This window comes from Leiobunum rupestre, chromosome 3 (genome assembly GCF_980474605.1).
Source record: "Leiobunum rupestre chromosome 3, qqLeiRupe1.1.hap1, whole genome shotgun sequence".
In the NCBI taxonomy this organism is placed as follows: Eukaryota; Metazoa; Arthropoda; class Arachnida; order Opiliones; family Sclerosomatidae; genus Leiobunum; species Leiobunum rupestre.
The window spans coordinates 59,094,162-59,111,724 of NC_143386.1; the positions used below are offsets into that span (position 1 = coordinate 59,094,162).

Here is a 17,563-nt window from a genome sequence, read left to right on the forward strand (position 1 = left end):
TTTAATTAATAGCTTTTGTTAGGCCTATCTTTAATATGTGGTTTTTCCATAGACATATTTTATTTCATATGTCTATGGGTTTTTCAATAAATTTACCTCTGTGAAATGGCTGATAAATGTCGGAAGAATTAATAAATTAAAATTTAGGATGCAAGAATTATTGAAAGATGCTATACAATTACATCATAATAAAATATTCGCCCTACATTTTGAGGATTCTTGTTTTATGAATAGTAAAACAAAAAACAGACTGATGCCAAACGCTATTCGAACAATATTTTCAAATGAATTTAGGCCAACAAGTAAAAATTGAGTTTTAAGTAGGCCTATTGTTTATTTATAAGTTAATTTAAATGAAACGTATTTCCAAAAGGAATGATAATTTAACTATTTGCTCAAAAGTAAATTTTCCGTAGAACTTACGACGTTAGTAGAAAATGATATCAAGCACTGTCATAAAACAACTGGTACGATGAAATTTATATATTAGTAACGGCAGGAACTGGTAACGGGGTCATAAGTTAAAACTCAAATTTCAAATGGAATCTAGTAAACGGTCGGTAGAAGTGGTGGATGAGCGCAACAATAGACCTATGCAAACAAAAATATTCAAGCAGAAGATAGCAAAACATACGAAAACAAAAAGGTTCAAATCACTGGAATTAAGACCAAAAAGCAAACATCATATTTAAGAACTAGGTATAAGAAACAGAAATCTAAAATAAAAAGTTTGCAATTGAAAATTAAAAAACTAAATGAAAAGTTGCCAAGTAACGTACACAAAGGTAAGAGGATTACCAAAATTATTTCAAGAACAATTGATCAAACTTGGTTTATTTCAAAAGATTATATGCATCAGCATGTTTCATGTGTTGATTACTTGAAAGATATAATAAATTTTTTGTACAACTTTCCATTCGTAGTACCATATGTAACATAATCTCTCATAAGTATGCCATAAAAGCATTTTCTTTAATGGAACCTTGTTTACGGGATATTGTTCAATTTACGTCATTTCCGACTCCGTGACGAAAAATGCGTCATCAGCTTTACTTTTATAGGAACGAAAGTTAGTGAAGTATTTCTCGCGCGTTACTAGCTTTAACAATCCATGCCACGAGATCACGTGATTTTGTTGCCATGGTAACCTTTTCAATAGCGCAATGATTATAAGAATTTTTGCATTTTTGGGTCCCCTTATTGTATGTTCCGTGTGAAACAAAGTCTCAGGCCTAAAATAACAAAAAAATAGTTAATATATGAACTTCACTAAAATAAATCGTTAAATAAAATTAAATAAAAACTTACTTTTGATCTTATTTTAATAAATTATATTTAAAATCCTCTAAACAATCGTATTTCTTTATTCATTGGATTTCATTCAAAACGTAAGCAAACTAGTCGACAAATAAACAACGGAAAAAAGGTATCTTCCGGCCGATAGATGGCGCCGGCGTCAACGAAAAAAAAACCGGGGTCGCAGCGATGTATAGGGAGTTTCATATCTCTATACTGTCAGTATCTCTGGTTCAGTGACTTCAGTCTATCAATGCTCTTGTTAGGACGAGGTTAGTGTTAGTAGTTTCTACTTCTTTGATTGTAATTTTTTACTAAATATATTTAAAAAAAATATGCTTTTAAAATCTCGCTAAAAAACAAACATAATACTTAAGGCTTACTAAGTTACTAGAATCATACACGGATTTCATTTATTTTTCGGCCTAGGCTGCTTGCGTCCATAAACGAGACAAAAGACACGGAATAACCAGTGGAGGAGGCCGGGAGATTACATTTTACAGGAAGAGTTTTTGTGAACATCAACTACTCTGTCGTGGTGTACATCTACTGTGTATTTATTCATTGTTTAATATGTGAGTTTTATTTTTAATTCTGGTTTTTTTAAAGCTTTCAACCTGACTGTTCAAGTTACTTTTTAAAAATTGTAATGTACATTGTAAGTTTTCAATGTCCCCATGAAGGAAAGTTAATTTTAATAATTACAGGTTTATTGATTTTTACAAGGAAATAATTTAATTTTTTATTCTATTACGAATCGTTTTTCTAATTTAGTGTAGTTTAAGTTCTTGTTGAAGTATAAGTCTTTTTGTCATTATAAGTAGAGGTGCTTCAGTTAAGAAATATAGTTCACAAACAAGAAATTAACCTTTACACATTTTACTCCTAAGAAAAAGACAATGCCTTTTGCAAGAGAATTACGCATGTTTTCATTGGCTTTGCTGGATTCAACCGGCGCTACACTAAGCCGACCCTATAATTTATCTGCAATTCAGCATAGTCCAAGTGGAGTCTTTTCAACTGGACTTCGCAGTTTGTGCTCTTATCAATTGGGGTACTCTGGTCTTCTCTCCATCAAAAAGGTTCTATATTTATCTTTAAATCTATTGAATAAAATGTTAAAATAAATTAGGGCTTTGAGAAATTAAGTACTGTAGGAGATAAAAGCTTCGTTACCCATCCTTTTGCACAGAGCTATTTTAAATTCTGTTAGTCTATTGTTGCTAAGCAACATTAAGGACATTCTTTTTATATTCTATAGATATAATTTCCCCCATTTGTTTTATCTTTTCTGACATATTCACTCAATTTCTGCCTAAGTTGCTAAATTTTAAAGTGTTTTTAGTCATAAGAGTTTTCTATTATTAGATAACGGGTATAAGCTAGATAAAATTCAAAAATCAAAAGGTGTCTTCACGAACTATTTTTACCATTTCCCTATATAAAGGCTGGTGTCATAAAATTCAGAAAAATTAATACTATCATAAATCTAGGAATACTATGTGGCTAGTATTAAAGGGTATTATTTTTTATGACGACTTAAAATTGTTAGTTATGCCCTTACCCTCTATTACCATAATAGAACATTTAGTCATTTACATGAAATATTTCGTTTTTAGCATAATTCTATATTATTTAAGACATTATCCTCTGCAATTTAGATATTTTTATTTATTTAAACTATGCAATATTTTTTTAATCTATGCACCTTAACCCAACCTCGAAATACATATATTTCTATCTTAAACTATTCATTGTTTTATTTGATGCTGCTGGAATTTGAAATATCTTAAAACACAGTCAGTCATGCCGTATATGGTGAGCTCCCGTGCATTACAAACGGAAAACGTCGACAAGAATTTTACTATTAAGAGAAGTACCAAAGAGTTCAAGAATGGAACAAGCAAAGAGAAACCTCTAGTCATTATTTTGGCTTGGATGATGGCAAAACCTAAACACTTGGACAAATACTCGAGTATTTATTTGGAAAAGGGATTTGATGTTCTCATTGTCAATTTACCTCCCATGGATTTACTCTTTCCTGTAACGGGTTCCCAAGTCCTTGCCAAAAATGTTCTAGATTACTTGAAAAAGAACGATCAGTACAAAGATCTCCTAATTCATGGCTTTTCAGTGAGTTTTTAATTCTTTTATTACCAGAAGCCTATTTGTTAAAATAAAATGTTACTGTACAAAGGTTGGAGCGTATCTTTTTGGAGAAATTTTGTTGAAAGCCAAAGAAAAGCCTGAAGAGTATCAATCAGTTTTGGACAGGTTCAAAGGCTTAATTTTTGACAGTGCCGCAGACTTTACAAATATTTCTAAAGGTTTTTCCCGAGCAGTTACTACCAACCCTATCCTGTCACGAATGCTTGAGTGGTACACCAATACTCACTTAAAACTAATGCATGAAACGGCCACTAAACATTATTTAAAGGTATAAAAACGAATTTTAATAGCTTGTGACAAACTCTTAATACTGTACAATTCTTCTGTTTAGTCTTCGGAAGCATTCCACTTCCGGCAAGCGACCTGTCCTTCTTTGCTAATAGTCTCGGAGAAGGACCTTGTTGGCAATCCCAGCGATAACCGCAAAGTGGCTTCATCTTGGCTCGCTAAAGGATACGAAGTAGAGGTCAAGTGTTTTAAGGACTCGGTTCATTGTAGCCACATGTTCATGTACCCCAAAGAATACGTCGACCAAGTAGAAAATTTCTTAACCAAGATTGGTTTCAACAATGAGGGTCAAAAGAGTAACCTTTAAAAAAGTTTTATGAAATAGTATGTTCTTTCATTTACGTCACTCCCTTGTTTTCCTATGAATACACAAAAAAGAGGTTATAAAATCATTTCTCCTCTTGGAAAATATATACATTTAGATGAAGATATTTTTTATATTATTTTATAATGGGAAGCGAATTCGAACGGGTAAAGCTTGAGATTAAACCATTTCTGACTTAAGAAGTTAGGGAAAAATGTGAAAGTGGAAATCTATAAATTATTGCACCAAAGCTACAATCACTGATTTAATTTAGAGGTACAAAAATCCAGTTTTACACAAGCTTAAATGTTTTTTATTTGGGGTAAAATTGGAATGCATAATTTTTACTAATTATGATTGATAATTAGGGATTTCATAATGTCCAGAATGGGGAAAAATGGTTGTTTCCAGTGATATGACGAAGGTTTCTACGATGAACTTATTTAATTTCCACGCGTAATAAGCATGATTTGTGCTAAGACAAGAGCTCAATTTTCTTAATTGTTTTAAGTTTACACAAATTTGAAATGCTCTTATAGAAATATTACCAATGTTTTGTTAATATTGATCGCATTGATTAAGAAAAATAAATCGATCCACTGACTTAAATTTTATACTTTTACTCTTGATTTTTAAAATTCAATTACTCCTCCTCCCATGAAAATTTTTAAACTTTTACGCACTATAATATAGCCATTTCAAAATATTAATCAAACATCATAAACTCTTAAAAATGTATCAGCTAGTTATACAAATGAATGATATGTTACACTACATAAATAAAAGAGCAACTATAGACATCTTGTCAAAAATATCAGTTTTGATGTGTAAAAAGTTTTTTTTTGTTTTAAAAAAATTACAGAAATTACACTTTGTAAAAAAACAACTATAGACATATTGTCGAAACTGATCTTATCATAAATATCAATGTGTAACAAGCTTTTGGTTAAAGATTAAAGAAATTGTGTTCAAAATAAAATTTAATTTGCATAATTTGATACAAAATTTCTTAATTACTAGTTTTTTTTGGTAATTAGCTTAAATAACTTTTTGAATTAACTGAAGTAGATGTTCGTTAATTATTTGAGAATGTTTCCACATGGAATAATGGGTTCCTTTTTCAAAATGTAAAATTCTGATCCATTCATTTCGTTGCTTGGATTCTTCAATTATTGTACCATTTTCGTCATACTTTGCTGTTACGTCTTGCAATAATTGTAGATCTGAAACTAATTTTTTTTCCATATCTTTATAAACATTTAACTCAAAAAGCTTATCATTTCCACTGTACGCCAACAGCATTGGAAATTTAGATTCTTGAAGTAATCTCAAAGAATTTTGAATCTGGAAAAATTTTACACAATTTTTAAAGCTTTCTTAAAAGAGTTATTAAATGGATTACCTTTGTTAGGTCTGCCATCATTATAGTAGTTAAGGCATAAATGGGATGATCTAAACCTGCAGTTTTAACTGGTGATAGTGATATCTTCAACAATTTAGTGGAATAATCTAATGCCTCAAAAGTAATTTTTCTCTTTCCCATAAATACCAATATTTTACTCGCAATTAAGGGTTTTAATACCCTAAAAAATTTAAAATGTATTTTAATTAAAAACTAAATAGTTTTCACAAGATCTTTTACTTGCTAACAATATGAGTTGCTGGGTTCAACAGCGCCAAAGCACGGACTTTAAGTTGTGAACTTTGGTTTGCCAATAGAAGGGTGGGATATATAGCGCTACTATGACCTACAACCAAATCAACACTATAAAATAAGAAAAATATGACATAAATTGTGTATAAAAATTTGATTGAAGTTTAAAGTACTTTTCAATGCAAAGTTGATTTAGTAAACTTTGAACAAAGGCTGCCCTATCTTCTGGCGTATGACAATACTGCTGCTTTGACTCGTGAATATATTTGTAATCTGAAAGTAATTTTAAGGTTATTTACACTTTATTAAGATTTCAATTAATTTTGTTTTTAACCTGGAAAAGTTGGAGACAGCACCCTTATTCCTTTATTTTGGAAGAACTGCATTTGTAGATGGAAATCTTTGAAAGTTCCAGGTGTTCCATGTAAGAATAATATAGTTGGTAGATTTTTATCATTTGCAGCAGAATCGAAATAAGTCATTTTGTAAGGAAGTGTGTGACGTTTCGAAATAGTTGGCAGTGTTATCGTTTTAGCCATTAATTCATGACCTTCCGATGAAAACCTTTGAAGCCTTTTCACAAAACTGTTAGTCGCCAGAAACGTGTTTTTCACGTTTGAAAATTGCATCATGCGTGCTTCTTTTCACTTTCAGTAGAAGCAAAAGGTAGAAGGGATGCCTTTTTAGCGCAATCCCGATGTAAAAATAAAAAATAACCAATGACCAGGTTTTTGGGAGAAAACCAGAGTTTTCTATTTGACTAATGATTATCTCTTTAACTAATAATTTACGTCAGTACGATGACCTATTACTGAAAGCTTTTCAAGGAAACTTTATTCGACCTTGATAAATAGAGCAGTTTTGGAACATCTTTTAATGATGTTTACAATTTTTAACCATAAAATTTAGTTTTAAGGGTAAAATGCTTATAGATTTTAATATTCGAGGGTGATTAATATATATTTAACGTAATTTTTAAGATAAATATAAAAAAATAGTAAAAATAAATTTTTCACGTTTTGCCACGTTTTTACGTTCCTCCGCGTGGCGCGCTCTAATCTCAAGAAAGTCAATCGGGGTCATTCGGTTGAATGTTCCGAATCTTTTCCGATTTTTCGGAGATTTCTCCTGAAGTTTTTTTTCAAGGAGAGCGAATATCTGTGTAATATCCGTATTTTCGTCCTTAAATTGAACGGAATAGCGGTTTTCTACCAGTATTACGTAAGTTAATACGCTATAAAAATGTCTATTACCAACAATAACAAAAGAAATAAAGGCCGAATACCCAACAACACGAATAGTAGGCCTAAGCCTCTTCGCGCTAGGCCTAAAGGGCTGACAGAAAGATCCATAGCGCTCGATGGAGTATATAGCAACGCCCGTTTTATGCATGCCGCCGCATCTTTTGTAGGATGCATAGTTCACGTTCAGGTAAATATTTAACCCTCTTTTATTAGTATAAAAGAGTATAATTCAATATCCTAAGTTTGCAGGAGATTTGTTCTTACGTTATTTTATTTGGTTTATTTGCAGGTTCGTAATGGAAACATATACGAAGGAGTTTTTTCCACTTTTTCCCAAGATCTAGACATTGTCCTAGATATGGTCAATCTAATAGACAAAAGCACTAGTTTTGGGGATATATGCACAGGGAACTGTGCCTCGAACAATAGTATTTTAAATTCTTTCAAAGTAGAAGATTGTGTTGCTGAAAAAATGATTTTCAAATTATCCGACGTAGTAGCTACCTGTGCTGGCTCAATTGATCTAGACTATGCAACTAAAGATGGTTTCACTGATGGAGCTATAAGCAAAAATTTTAGTGGAAATACAATGGCAGAAAGAGAGTTGGAGCCTTGGGACGGAGGAGCTAACGAAGAGGTACAAACGACAAACAGCGCCAATTCCTTGGATGGGGAGGATGATGGCTGGGATGCCAATGAAATGTTCAGAACAAATGCTGAGAAATATAATGTAAAGTCAACTTATGATAGCTCATTATGTGGCTACACAATTCCCTTAGAACCCAAAAATACGGATGAATATAAGAAGCAAGAAGCTAAAGCGAGTAAAATTGCGCAAGAAATAGAAAACAATCCTTCATACAAGCAAAGGATTTCAATGGAGAATGGTGATGAAGAAGAACGTTTTAGCGCTGTTTTAAGACCTGTAGATAATGTTTCAAATTCAGCTTCGAGATATGTACCCCATAAAAAGAATATACCGGGTGGAAAAATGGTTCGCAACCCTGTTCCTTCATTCGTGCACCAAAATAAATCTCCAAATCAGCAAATGCCGAACATGAATTCATCCATCACCCCTACTCATTCCTTCAACAAGAACAATAGCGTGCCTCAGCCTCCAAACTCTTTACCAATAATGCCCTCAACGCCCTTAAACGTTAATAGCAAACCACCACATATGGGTGCTCTTCAAATGACAAGTCCACCTCAACAACACCTACCACCCAATCAAGCTCCACCACCAAGACTAATGGGAAATATCCAGCAACCCCGAACACCCTTAAACCATAGTGGGCCTCCACCACCTTTACACCACGTAGTTTCTCCAGATTCCATGAACAAGGATGGAGTATCAGATAAACACGATTCTCAACCAGTGCAAAATGCCCAAGATAAGACCAACTCCGGTGACTACCGGTCTTTTCAAGATGAGAATGTAGCTCCTGCCCTTAATCAAACTCAAGTTGGACCTGGAAAGAATGTTGAAAATCGTAGAGAGGACTCTAATAAAGTTACAGGAGGTGGAAGAGATGAACGTGGTAGAGATCAACAAATAGCGGAATTTAAAAAGTTTAGCTCGGATTTCAAGTTAACTGAGGATCATCGACCAGCAAGAGAAGATAGTGGAGGCAGAGACGTATCCTCTGAAGAATGTACTCCTCCTCCCTCGAATAATCAACTGAAGGATAAAACTGCCAGTAGTGGGGAAGAACTTGCGGATAATGACTGTACCTCTCCTGATTCAGATGGAAACAAAATTAAAAAATCTGTTCTTAATCCCAATGCGAAAGCTTTCACTCCCAGAGCAGTTCCAGCAGCTACACCACCAGCCACTGTTTCCATAGCTGCAACTGCCGTTCTTCCTCCCAGATTGCACACCCAAAGCCCTGTTGTGGCTGTGCCTCAACATCAGATTGTTCCTGGCTTAGGACAACCAATATTTACACCCATGGGCCCTCAGTACGTAGTTTCCGGAACTCCAGTTAGTATGTCACTTACTACTTCATTTCCACCGGCTTCTATGACTTCAGCGCATAGATTTAGGAAACCAGGTCCGATGGGTGTACCAACCCAACAAGATTTTACGCCTTCAGTTCATGTAGCAGCGGCAACAGGGCAACCTATTTTAACACCCGGTTTGCCATCTCCCGCTCAACTTGCAGTTCAGTATAATCCAGCTCAGGGAATGATGGCACCATCTCATCAAACTCCAATGGCTTACCCTCAAATGATGTATCGTTACCCTACCATGATGGGTACTCGTGTTGTTTCCCCGCAACAAGTTGGAACTTATGGAGAGGTTTTTATGGCGCCTCATCCTAGCTTACAGGGACCTGTCTCTGTTAGCGCCGTACAATCCATGGTGCCTCAAGGAAATGCTGGACCACATTCTAACCCTCAGAACCAGCAATCTCAACCTATGCATACCGCTCCGTCTCCAGTGCATCAGCAAGGTAATCAAACCCCTCACGGAACACCTTCGCAAACGCCTACCCCCTCTGGTGGTCACGTGGCGCCTTCAACAACGCCCCAGTCAGTCGTTTACCATCATCACCAAATGGCTCAGTCAATGCAAGGTGGATTACATACACCACCATCAACGCAGGCTTTGCAAGCTATTCATGCTTCTCATATCAACCAGTCACATCCACATGCCCATCCGCATAGTTTTGCTACCACTCAACAGATTGTGCTTATGCACCAACAAGCTATACCAGCTCATGGCCCGCATGCTGGGGCCTTATCATCGGGCCCGCATTCCCTCCAAGGACACGCCATCCATGGCCAGGCATCGAATCATCTTGGAAATCCAGGAGGCCCTCACGTTTTACAACACCCTGGCCCCATCTCAGTGATACCTACGAGCTCTGCAATGGTTCACGCTCCTATGGGGCCTGGAAATCCGTTTGGACCTCATCCTCATCAAGCACGTGATCGAGGAAGACAACATGCGGCAAACCGTTAACTAGAGCATTTAAATTTGAAAGTTGAGGAACAGTTAGAAGATTGGGTTTACTCTTTTTGTTGAAATAGTAAGCCCCTTAAAAGAAGTTTCCTTTTCCACTCTGAAAAGTAACGATTTATTTTAAGAACTATAAAAAACAAAAGATGAAAAAATCTAACGAAAGTAATTTAAAAAATGAAACAAAGATTACGTTGTTCTTCTAAAAATGTATTTAATTTCTTGAAAGAACCAAAACCTTGTTTTATTTTTTAACTGAAAAACAAATTTATTGGTATATGATAAAGAAAAAAATTAATAATTTACAGTGTCACTCAATCAATATTAAACGTTGCTCTGTGGCATATCATGATATTTTAAAAAGCATGAACAGAATATTATGATGTGGCATTTCTACAAAGTGGAGCGGCATTTAAAATTGAATTTATTACAAGTAAAAAAAAATGCAGTAACGGCAAAAAGCTGTAGACAGGCATTATTGACGAAATAAAAAACTTCGTTATATATTATTTTATTTCTGCAGTTATATTATTTCGAGATATACATCTCCATGATCTCCCTTATGTATAGCCCCAAATTGAACTGTATGGCGTCTGCTCATTCCTCTGCTATAACTCGCCATTTGTTGCAGTTTACTCATGATTGCAGTTACTAGTAAAATCTTTCCTTCTTTGAGAAAAACAATTTATGATACATTTAGTAAGCTAAAATGGTTTCGTAAAAATTGCGGTAGTTGGCACCAAATATGCAAATATAGCATCGTAACAGAACCACATGTCAAAATGAAAAGTAGTAACGCTCTTCATTTGCCAGTTATGAAAGATGAAGTGTTGGATTTTCTTCAACCTAAGAGACAACAGGTAATGACACTATAATAAAAAAATTACTATTTCTATAATAATATAAAACTTTTAAATTGTCTTTAAAGATTTTTCTTGATATGACTTTTGGCGCTGGTGGCCATAGCCGTTGTGTATTAGACAAGGACAAGGACATAATTGTATATGGCTTGGATAGAGATCCACTGGCTTATAGCTATGCTGAAGAAATGGCTAAGAATTATGAGTAAGTTAAAGGCCAATGAAACTTGGATGATTGCCATTTTGATTGGAAATGTCTGGGAAAATGAGGAAGAAATTCTTTGCTTGCCCCGAATGAATGAATATTCATTTTCTCTTTGTATGCATAAATCTCTTTTTATTATAGAGAAGAACCCGAGATCATTAAACTTACGACAAAAAAAGCTACGTATGATACTAGGTTATTTACACTTATTTTTTAAACTTCAAGCTCCTAGAGCCAAGAATCCAACCAATGGGTAGACAAAGGGTTCTGCTAACATATGAGAAGGGCATCATTCCCATAATATGTTTTTACTAGCAAGCTGCATTGAACTCTAAATATTCTATATAGTTATTTTCCATTTGACTGTTCGATGTTCCCTCCAAAACTGTCTCACGTAATTGATCACACTTACATTGTCCGAGAATTTGAATATCTTTCAAAGATTTGGGCAGTTTTTGTTTCAAGCTAAGAAGGAGCATAGGAGGGAGGGGGGGGGGGGAATAGCCGCCAGAGTGAAATAGAACTGACTGACGAAATTGGAAGATTTCAGAGTGCTCGAGACCAATAAAAGGATCAAACAAAAATTGAGCACATATGGTAAGTTGATTGGGGTGATCTAGATGAGTAAAATGCAAAACTATTAATTTTAAATGCTCTAAATTGTTTTATGTAACTGCTGTAGCTGTAATAGTAGACATTTCTACGATAGTTTTTTTTTTAATTGATTTTTCCATTGGCCAAGTGAAAGTACTTATTTTGAGCGTAAAATTTTTTTAGAGGACGATTGCATCCAATTTTAGGACGATTCAGTGAGCTACCACTTTTGTTGGGTCATAATGGAGTGGGAGAAAATAGTTTGGATGGAATTATATTGGATGCAGGCTGTTCATCAATGCAATTTGATACTACAGAACGTGGTTTTTCAATCAGTAGAGATGGACCCATTGATATGAGGATGGATGGCAATAGGTTGGTTGTTTTTAATGTTAATATTGCTAACATTCATTGATATAAACATTATTCTATTCAGGTTTCCCAATCTTCCAACTGCAGGTGATGTTGTCAACCAACTTAGTGCACATCAATTAGCTAAAATCTTCAAAACATATGGAGAAGAAACCAAGTCAAAGAAAATAGCTCAGGCTATTATTGATTCCCGTTACATGATGAAGGAACTAAAAACCACTAAAGAATTAGCCTCTTTGGTGGCGACAGTATTTCACGATGATTAGTAAGGGTTTAAAAAATTAAGTTGGAAGGATAAAATCATACATTAAATTTTTCAGTGAAGGAGTAGATAAACTTCAACGATATGCTCATCCAGCAACAAAGATTTTTCAAGCCTTGAGAATATTTGTCAATAATGAATTGAACGAGTTGAATTATGCTATGGAAGTGGCCTTTCGTTACTTAAAACCTGGTACAGGGAAACTGGCTGTACTGACATTTCATTCCTTGGAAGACAGAATTGTTAAAAGACACTTAACTGGAACAGACATAGACGCTCCCAAGATGTACTTGCACAAATACAAAAATAGAGCCAAAGTTTTATCTCAAGAGGAACTGGATGAAGTTCTTCAACCCAAAGTTTGGCATCAAGTGCACAAACACGTCATAAAACCATCCAATGAAGAAATTCTTCTTAATCCAAGGAGTAGATCTGCTAAACTACGCCTGGCTCTTAAGTTATAGTCTTTTTGTTTTTCTTTCTACTAAATTGTAGGTATTAACTCAGAATAGCGTTTTGTGTTAAAAGAATAGCTTCAGTTTGCCCAAATAAACTTTATTGGTTAGAAAAACTGAATGTAAGTTTCTCAAATGTTTTAAATTAGATACAAGGTCCAGAATGGTAATATCAGCTACTGGGAGATTCTAGCCCATGATATTTATCATTAAGACTAACGCCATTCTCTTGTATCGGAAGATTTTGGAATGGAAGAGAAGCGTTTGTAATGTCCAGGTTAGGGTAATATTCATTGGCTGCTTCCATAAGCAAGTTACCACTGGGTAAACTTGGAAGAACGCGAGTTGTTAAACCAGGAATAACACTTCCTATAGGTTTCTCCGGAGGCTTTTTCTTTGGTGAAGTTAATTTACTTATCATATCAGCAAGCTGACCGACTAGATAGTTTATAAGCCCTGAAAAACATAACAATAAATTGCAAGCCTTTTTACAATTATGTTTAGTACCTGTAGTAGCGAAGACACCCCCTACAATTCCTCCTAATCGAACTAGTAGATGCCATGACAGAGAAACTCTCTCTTTATTTACTATGACTTTAATCGGTGACACGTCATATTTAAAGTAGATTCCTGCGACTCCGTGACTACCTTCTCCATGATTTATAGGTCTTTCCTGAGAGACAAACCCTTTAGTTATAGCTTTTGTAAAATAAATACTCTGTAATTTTTGTACCTGTTCAGTAACAGAGTATTGATAAGTTTTAATTATTGTTTTTCCATCCAAAACAATTTCCGTTGGCACCACTTTTATGTAATATTGATATAAATAGAAGTCTAAATGCCAAATAAAATCATTAACTTTTACATAATTGAGTCATATTGAACTCTAATAATATTACTAACTTGATGGAGCTGTTTTTTCATCTCCCTCGAGAGGATCAAAAAGACCTTTATGAGGTGCCCCAAAAGATAACCCTTCAATTCTATGCGAGAAATTGTAGTCATTATCTCTTAAGAACATTGAAATATGAGCATGTCCAGCTGGATGTGGCAAATGTCTAAATAATTTTTCATTAGCATTGTAAATGTATCATCTTTTACTGTTAATTTACTTTCCAGCTGTTATGTGAAAGTTCCCTGAAACTTTATTAACAGTTAGGGTACCATGAATTCTGCAACCATCAGCTGGCTTGCTCGAAGCTAATTCCCTTTAATAAGTGGGCGATTATTTAAGTTTAAATAATTAATGTTTAATTCAAAAAACATCTGTACCCTGAAGGATATCCTTTTAAAATGCCTACATAGCCTTCCCTCCAAAGTACATCTTGTACAGCGTGATATTGATCTCTTATGTATAAATTAAGTTTTTGCATCGTGTCCCAATACATCCTTTGAGCTTCAGAGAGCTCAAAAACTACATTTTGCTCATTGAGTTTCCCATGATGTCGGGCATTTTGATTTGTTACATCCATGATATCGGCTCCAATAGCTATTGGAGAAAATATTAAATTCTTTGATATAAAGTTTTTGGGTGCAATTACCATCACATGGCATTGCCACTGTCACATCAATATTAATCGGAATTTTACTGTGGGTAGAAATGAGACTTAGTACAATTTACAATATTTACAATCACATTTTGTTCTAACCTATCGTAATCCGTATCAACATCGTATTTGAATTTCACATGTATTGAATTAAAACTTCTAATCTCTGCGATACCCAGGATTACTATTAAAATGTATCCGATTATAGAGACTGTACAGAAATATAAATATTTAATCAACATAATCTGTGTTTCGATTCCAGTAATGCTAAATACCAGTTCCACCAGAAGCAGTTGAAATAGTGTAGTTTTCTGGAATTTTAGGGAAGGCATCGAGATTTGATACGGTTCTTAAAGTGGAATTTCGTTTAGAAGATCTTAACATTTTCTTCTTAATAATATTTTACTTTAATTAAATTTTGTCTAATATAAATGTCAATAAGTAAAAAATTGAGACGGACGCTGCCATTAATACTTATATGTCTTTACCACTACTGCAGAAAATCCCATTTGGGCCATGATGGCCATGTCCATTGAATTGGGAATAATACTGCTAGAATTACGATTTCGGTTGTCATGGTTACGCGGGACCTGTTCTGATAAGACTGTACGAAATTCATCTTTATAATTAGGCGGTAGCGCCATCTATATTTTGTAAAGTTATATGGTTAAAAATAAATAATTATTGAGTTAAAAAGGATCGTGTTGACAGAATAAAATTATTTTGAAACAACATCAAAGGTTTGTTTGTTACGAGTAACCAACCATACATTTAAATTTCGCATCAGATTCACGAAAAAATTAAATTTGCAAAATAGTTGCCACCACTAGAGACAGATGCCGCCACGGTAGAACGATAAAGTTGATAAAGCCTCCTAATTCAACGAAATTGGTCCCACGCCAGCCAGATTTAGTTGTACCTCTATTTATTCCCAACTCAATGGCCATGTCTTTGCTGAAACACGGCCACGGTCAACTTCGATCGCGTGTACCGCACTTTAGCGGGGGGGGGGGTCAGAATAATGTAGAAGGGAAATTGGTGTATACAGCTTAGAGCCTTTACACCATGCGCGCCAATTTTACGTTCCGAAATGTACATGAACTGCCAATAAAAAAAACAAAAACAAATTAATAAAACTGTACAACATAATACAGTCAATTCAATACAGGTTCGTACGCAGGGTTTAAGTTATGGACGAATAGCCTTTCGCAGAATGTCACAAGTTGCCCCAATCACACCGTGGGACCCGGCGTGGATCCCCGTTAGTACGCCAACCAATGTTTCCGGAAGACCCTTATGATGTAAGGTACATCTGAGTAGGTGCCGAGCAGCGGAATTTGAAGGGCAGTCAAAAACGACATGGGAGGCATCCTCACGCGCGCCACACCGAATACTGGAGGCGGTGGGGCTCAGCCGAAAACGATATAACAAGGCCTTGGTAGGAAGTCTGCCGCAACCTAGCCTCGCTAGCAGGGTGTCATCCCGTCGCGTAAGCGGCGTAAGATTAACGCGCATAATAGCACGAGAGTCAGGATTGAGCTTCGCATCGCGAAGAGGCCAGGGATCCGCGAGAGAGAGCCAGTGTCGTGTCCATGCCGAGGTAATAGCCCATCCACAAGCACTCTTTAACTCCACTAGAGTAGAGGGAAGGAAGAAGTCAATCCGCCCAGGACGCGGAGTGTTAGTAACCCCTGCAAGACTGTCCGCCAATTCATTTCCCAGTATTCCCACGTGTGCCGGACACCACAGCAGATCTATGGAACTAGAGTACTCGTCACAGAGGGCATGAATTAGTTGAACCACTGGATCAGGAGAACGCGAATAAAGTGGAGTAAGGGCGCTTTTTGAATCCGAGCAGATTACTAGCGGCCCGTGGAGATGAGATGACGCGTAGGAAAAAGCCATTTGAATAGCGAAAGCCACACCTGCCACTCCCGAGTCCGGCGCGAGTGAGCCGTCAGTGTATATCGAAGAAAAGCTGGCGGAGTGCGTCCGAACTATGATCCTCTTTGGGAGCTGTGAGCCACCGCGGCACAATCGTCGCTGTTGTAGGTTCCTATGGCGGGGTTGACTTGAGGGGAATGTGCCGCCTGCTGGAGTGGAAGAGCCAGGTTAGATTGTGAACCTGGGCCAAACGCCAAGCCCGGAGAAGAAATGGGAGCCTGCCCAGAGGAAAGCGGTGCTCCAAGATCTCCAGGGGAGCAAGTGTCTTCCTTATGAGAGCTGGATAGAAATCAGGAGTATCAACTGCTCCGCACGGAGCCAAAGTGAGTAAGTCTAATAGGTCTCTCCTAGAACTCAGCGGTTGAAGAGCTGCCTCGGCTTCCATCAACCTGATAGGCGTAGATGATGGAACACCCAAAATAACTCGAAGAGCCGCATTTTGGACCTTATCCCACTTGGCAAGCAGGGTTGCCGACGCTGACGCATAGAGAGGGCTGGAATAGTCCAATCGAGAGCGGATTAGGTGGGTGTACAGAAGCCGTAGAACGATCCGGCCCGCCCCCCAAGTAGTCGCTGAGACTGCCCGCAAGAGGTTTAAACGCTTCATCGAAGATGAAATGAGGGACTTGGTAAGTGGTTTCCAGGAAAGGTCATCATCGATTACTCCCCCTAAGTACCTGTAGGAGAGCACGCGTGCCAGAACGGTGCTTCCTAGGTTGAGAGTGAGACCTAGTGGGATCTGTTTCACTTTGGAGATGGCCATGTACCGGCATTTGAGCGGCTGGAAGTTGAGGCCCCATGTGACTCCGTAGGCTGATATATTATCCAGAGCGACTTGCCTAGTCTCGTACAGAATGCGAAGACTCCGCCCACCAATCCAGGCTGCAATATCGTCTGCGGGTTCCCCTTGGCAAATCGCTTTAGGACAAAGCCGGGGGATCCCGCCCAGCATGACGCTAAAGAGGATTGGACTGATAGAGCTTCCCTGGGGAACGCCTCTCGTAACAGTAAAAGGCGCCGATAGCTCTCCATTAACTCTGACTTGGGACTTCCGGTTCTCCAGGAAACTTGCCACCCAACGGAGGAGGTTGCCCTCGCGGCCCCGTCAATCGCCTGAATTTACCGTGTATATATTTTCCCGCCAGGGCTCCATTACGACCAAAATTTTACGTTAGTCAGATAGGAAAAATCAACTAAATTTCGCTTGTATTACCCGCCTTTGGCGATAGTAGGTTTTCGGTCGTATGTAGCACCCCTACCGGGATTATTCATACACGCAAATTAACATTAGATGCGAGGTGATTTACGGGGCTGCTAAAGCGCGGTACGCGTGATCGAAGTTGGCCGTGACACAGCCAACGAACGTATGAGGAAAAGCCGATTTACGCGGGAAAATTCCGCTTGGGG

The 17,563-nt window shown here is 36.9% G+C and overlaps 5 protein-coding genes across 5 annotated transcripts; 3 read left to right on the forward strand and 2 right to left on the reverse strand.

Moving 5' to 3' along the window:
* The first annotated feature begins 1,692 nt into the window (after positions 1 to 1,692).
* Positions 1,693 to 4,077, forward strand: l(2)k09913 (transmembrane protein 53-like lethal (2) k09913). The gene is made up of 5 exons (XM_090168820.1): positions 1,693 to 1,871; positions 2,187 to 2,378; positions 3,097 to 3,429; positions 3,494 to 3,733; positions 3,797 to 4,077. The coding sequence occupies exons 2-5, from the start codon at positions 2,196 to 2,198 to the stop codon at positions 4,058 to 4,060; spliced, it is 1,020 nt and encodes a 339-aa protein (XP_090024946.1). The 5' UTR covers positions 1,693 to 1,871; positions 2,187 to 2,195; the 3' UTR covers positions 4,061 to 4,077.
* A 974-nt stretch (positions 4,078 to 5,051) lies between these two features.
* LOC149953220 (uncharacterized) lies at positions 5,052 to 6,749 on the reverse strand. Its single transcript, XM_090168822.1, has 5 exons — positions 6,046 to 6,749; positions 5,885 to 5,984; positions 5,700 to 5,822; positions 5,460 to 5,640; positions 5,052 to 5,401 (listed from the first exon to the last, which is right to left on the reverse strand). Exons 1-5 carry the CDS (start codon positions 6,341 to 6,343, stop codon positions 5,096 to 5,098), a joined length of 1,008 nt encoding a protein of 335 aa, XP_090024948.1. The 5' UTR covers positions 6,344 to 6,749; the 3' UTR covers positions 5,052 to 5,095.
* A 35-nt stretch (positions 6,750 to 6,784) lies between these two features.
* On the forward strand, positions 6,785 to 10,431 carry LOC149953221 (uncharacterized). Its single transcript, XM_090168821.1, has 2 exons — positions 6,785 to 7,142; positions 7,245 to 10,431. Exons 1-2 carry the CDS (start codon positions 6,954 to 6,956, stop codon positions 9,918 to 9,920), a joined length of 2,865 nt encoding a protein of 954 aa, XP_090024947.1. The 5' UTR covers positions 6,785 to 6,953; the 3' UTR covers positions 9,921 to 10,431.
* A 123-nt stretch (positions 10,432 to 10,554) lies between these two features.
* On the forward strand, positions 10,555 to 13,534 carry LOC149953222 (putative methyltransferase-like protein 15 homolog). The gene is made up of 5 exons (XM_090168825.1): positions 10,555 to 10,777; positions 10,846 to 10,982; positions 11,760 to 11,951; positions 12,013 to 12,213; positions 12,269 to 13,534. The coding sequence occupies exons 1-5, from the start codon at positions 10,556 to 10,558 to the stop codon at positions 12,672 to 12,674; spliced, it is 1,158 nt and encodes a 385-aa protein (XP_090024951.1). The 5' UTR covers position 10,555; the 3' UTR covers positions 12,675 to 13,534.
* LOC149953223 (endoplasmic reticulum-Golgi intermediate compartment protein 2) lies at positions 12,758 to 14,710 on the reverse strand. Its single transcript, XM_090168824.1, has 9 exons — positions 14,488 to 14,710; positions 14,315 to 14,423; positions 14,207 to 14,253; positions 13,938 to 14,154; positions 13,778 to 13,873; positions 13,569 to 13,723; positions 13,399 to 13,499; positions 13,173 to 13,338; positions 12,758 to 13,121 (listed from the first exon to the last, which is right to left on the reverse strand). Exons 1-9 carry the CDS (start codon positions 14,594 to 14,596, stop codon positions 12,838 to 12,840), a joined length of 1,284 nt encoding a protein of 427 aa, XP_090024950.1. The 5' UTR covers positions 14,597 to 14,710; the 3' UTR covers positions 12,758 to 12,837.
* Positions 14,711 to 17,563: the final 2,853 nt, after the last annotated feature.

Bases quoted from the DNA above. Each gene is read 5' to 3' on its own strand.
- LOC149953220 (XM_090168822.1), bottom strand. From the start codon at position 6,343: ATGATGCAATTTTCAAACGTGAAAAACACGTTTCTGGCGACTAACAGT. The intron at 5,985-6,045 runs GTTAAAAACAAA...AATTACTTTCAG, and splicing joins GCTGTCTCCAACTTTTCCAG to ATTACAAATATATTCACGAG. The intron at 5,402-5,459 runs GTAATCCATTTA...AAATTTTTCCAG, and splicing joins TGATGGCAGACCTAACAAAG to ATTCAAAATTCTTTGAGATT.
- LOC149953221 (XM_090168821.1), top strand. From the start codon at position 6,954: ATGTCTATTACCAACAATAACAAAAGAAATAAAGGCCGAATACCCAAC. The intron at 7,143-7,244 runs GTAAATATTTAA...GTTTATTTGCAG, and splicing joins GATGCATAGTTCACGTTCAG to GTTCGTAATGGAAACATATA.
- LOC149953222 (XM_090168825.1), top strand. From the start codon at position 10,556: ATGATTGCAGTTACTAGTAAAATCTTTCCTTCTTTGAGAAAAACAATT. The intron at 10,983-11,759 runs GTAAGTTAAAGG...AAATTTTTTTAG, and splicing joins GAAATGGCTAAGAATTATGA to AGGACGATTGCATCCAATTT. The intron at 11,952-12,012 runs GTTGGTTGTTTT...TATTCTATTCAG, and splicing joins ATGAGGATGGATGGCAATAG to GTTTCCCAATCTTCCAACTG.
- LOC149953223 (XM_090168824.1), bottom strand. From the start codon at position 14,596: ATGTTAAGATCTTCTAAACGAAATTCCACTTTAAGAACCGTATCAAAT. The intron at 13,500-13,568 runs GTTAGTAATATT...TTTGGCATTTAG, and splicing joins TGAAAAAACAGCTCCATCAA to ACTTCTATTTATATCAATAT. The intron at 13,339-13,398 runs GTACAAAAATTA...TTTGTCTCTCAG, and splicing joins AATACTCTGTTACTGAACAG to GAAAGACCTATAAATCATGG.